This window comes from Sinocyclocheilus grahami, unplaced genomic scaffold, assembly GCF_001515645.1.
Source record: "Sinocyclocheilus grahami isolate Dianchi unplaced genomic scaffold, SAMN03320097.WGS_v1.1 scaffold33031.1, whole genome shotgun sequence".
Taxonomy (NCBI): domain Eukaryota; kingdom Metazoa; phylum Chordata; class Actinopteri; order Cypriniformes; family Cyprinidae; genus Sinocyclocheilus; species Sinocyclocheilus grahami.
This window is the reverse complement of record NW_015521722.1, coordinates 1-1,885: the sequence shown is the minus strand read 5'-3', so window position 1 is coordinate 1,885 and position 1,885 is coordinate 1. Positions and strand designations below refer to the sequence as shown.

The window sequence follows — 1,885 nt, the reverse complement described above, 5'->3', positions numbered from 1 at the left end:
GAACACCAGGAAACCTTGGAGGCCAGTGCACTGATCACTCTTTTGGAAAAGAGGAGAAAGAGAGCTTAGCAAAAAGAATGCAATACACCAATTTCAGTCCATTCTTACAGCTTTAGTAGCTTTATCAGACCGAAAACTATTACCAGTTTGCGGATACGATCGAGGACTGAATCAATGATCTCCTTGCCAATGGTGTAGTGTCCCCTGGCATAGTTATTGGCAGCGTCCTCTTTTCCAGTGATGAGTTGTTCTGGGTGAAAGAGCTGGCGGTAGGTGCCAGTCCGTACTTCATCTGCATTCAAAGAAGGCAATTTCAATCAGATTTTTTCCCTCTTAATTTACTAAAAGGACACCATTGTGGTATTCTCATGTACATGCTGTTTTAAACCCTTTTTAAACCAAAAATGTTCACATACCAATCACGGTGGGTTCCAGATCAACAAAGATGGCACGTGGAACATGTTTTCCTGAAGCCGTCTCACTGAAGAATGTGTTGAAGGAATCGTCTCCTCTTCCTATTGTCTTATCACTGGGCATCTGTCCATCCGGCTGGATACCGTGCTCCAGACAGTAAAGCTCCCAGCATGCATTACCAATCTGTGCTCCAGCTTGGCCAACATGGACGGAAATGCACTCACGCTGCAGATTGAGAATTATTTATTTTTATATTAATTTATTTAGTCATACAGACTAAATATACCAATACTGAAATAATGTGTAATAGATGAAAAGTTGATATATGTTACCATATTGTATTTTGTCTTCCAGCCGATGCTCAGGGTTCGGAATGAAGCTCTAAATGTGTCAAAAGTCTGACACAGAACATATTTATACCTGGAGCATCATGCGGTAACAGTGTTCCTTGTAATCGGAGAAGCCGCTGATGTCGATACTATCTTCAGGCGGAAAAAGGAGGAAGACAAAAAGGAAAATGAGGTTAGCACCTCCTACACTCATAGGAATAGTTTATTGTTAGTGCAAGTTATGAATTTGAATAGACTGATGAACAATATGACAAAAAGCTTCTTTGATCCTCTGGGGAGCATTTTGACAAAAGCACAGCTGAGCAAACTGTATGCCTTTACATGTGCAAAATCTTGGTTGATGTATTCTCAACACAAAGAAGCATATATCTAAGAAAGAATTTGTAGGTTACTCATGCAGAGGAACCACTTTCATAAATTAATAATGGCTCCTCTTATTACAGAGAGTAATGCGATATCCTCTGTGTGTGCTCTGAATGAGGTTTGTTGCAAGAGAGTGAAAAATAGTAATACAATAGCTCAGATTGACTTGTATAGATACTGAGAACTATGTACCTTAAATTTTGCTTTATGTAGCTTCCTGAAAACTGCATCACGTCTTTTTTCTTGTAACCTTAGCCTGAGTGTCTTCTACTTAGGCAAAGCCTGTTTGAATGTGAGCAGAATTAAGTTTATAGTTCTTAATTGATCAATTTTATGTCTCTGTGACTACATGAATCAGTTTACGAAGGTGCCTTTAAAGCAATATATTCTTAAACATGACCGTACAGGGATCACTTTACTTCAGAAGTAAGACTTTTACTCTTAATGTGTGTAGAAGTTTGAATTTCACTGTTTCATGCTTCCAGCCTTTCTCTGGCATGTATTGTTATTACAACTAAACAACTTCCCCCCAAAAAAACAAGTATGTCATTGGTTTTTGGACTAGTTTGGATTTCAGAATATAGGGTTTTTCACATTTGCATACTGTTTGGTAATTTATTTCTTCTTCCTACAGATAAATACTGACTACATATGTCTACTGTCACTTTCTAAACTCATTCAACTTTAATGTTAACTTTAGGTGAACTCTTGAGATGGGATAAGTTTTTATACCGACCCCTAGTGGTTGTAAAAGGTAA

General features: G+C 38.1%; 1 protein-coding gene across 1 annotated transcript; it reads right to left on the bottom strand.

Moving 5' to 3' along the window:
* Positions 1–6: 6 nt before the first annotated feature.
* On the bottom strand, positions 7–780 carry LOC107580415 (tubulin alpha chain-like; the record flags this gene model as incomplete). Its single annotated transcript, XM_016266126.1, has 4 exons — positions 747–780; positions 417–639; positions 144–292; positions 7–39 (listed from the first exon to the last, which is right to left on the bottom strand). Coding segments are annotated over exons 1-4 (408 nt in total), but the record flags the coding sequence as incomplete, so codon positions are not given.
* Positions 781–1,885: the final 1,105 nt, after the last annotated feature.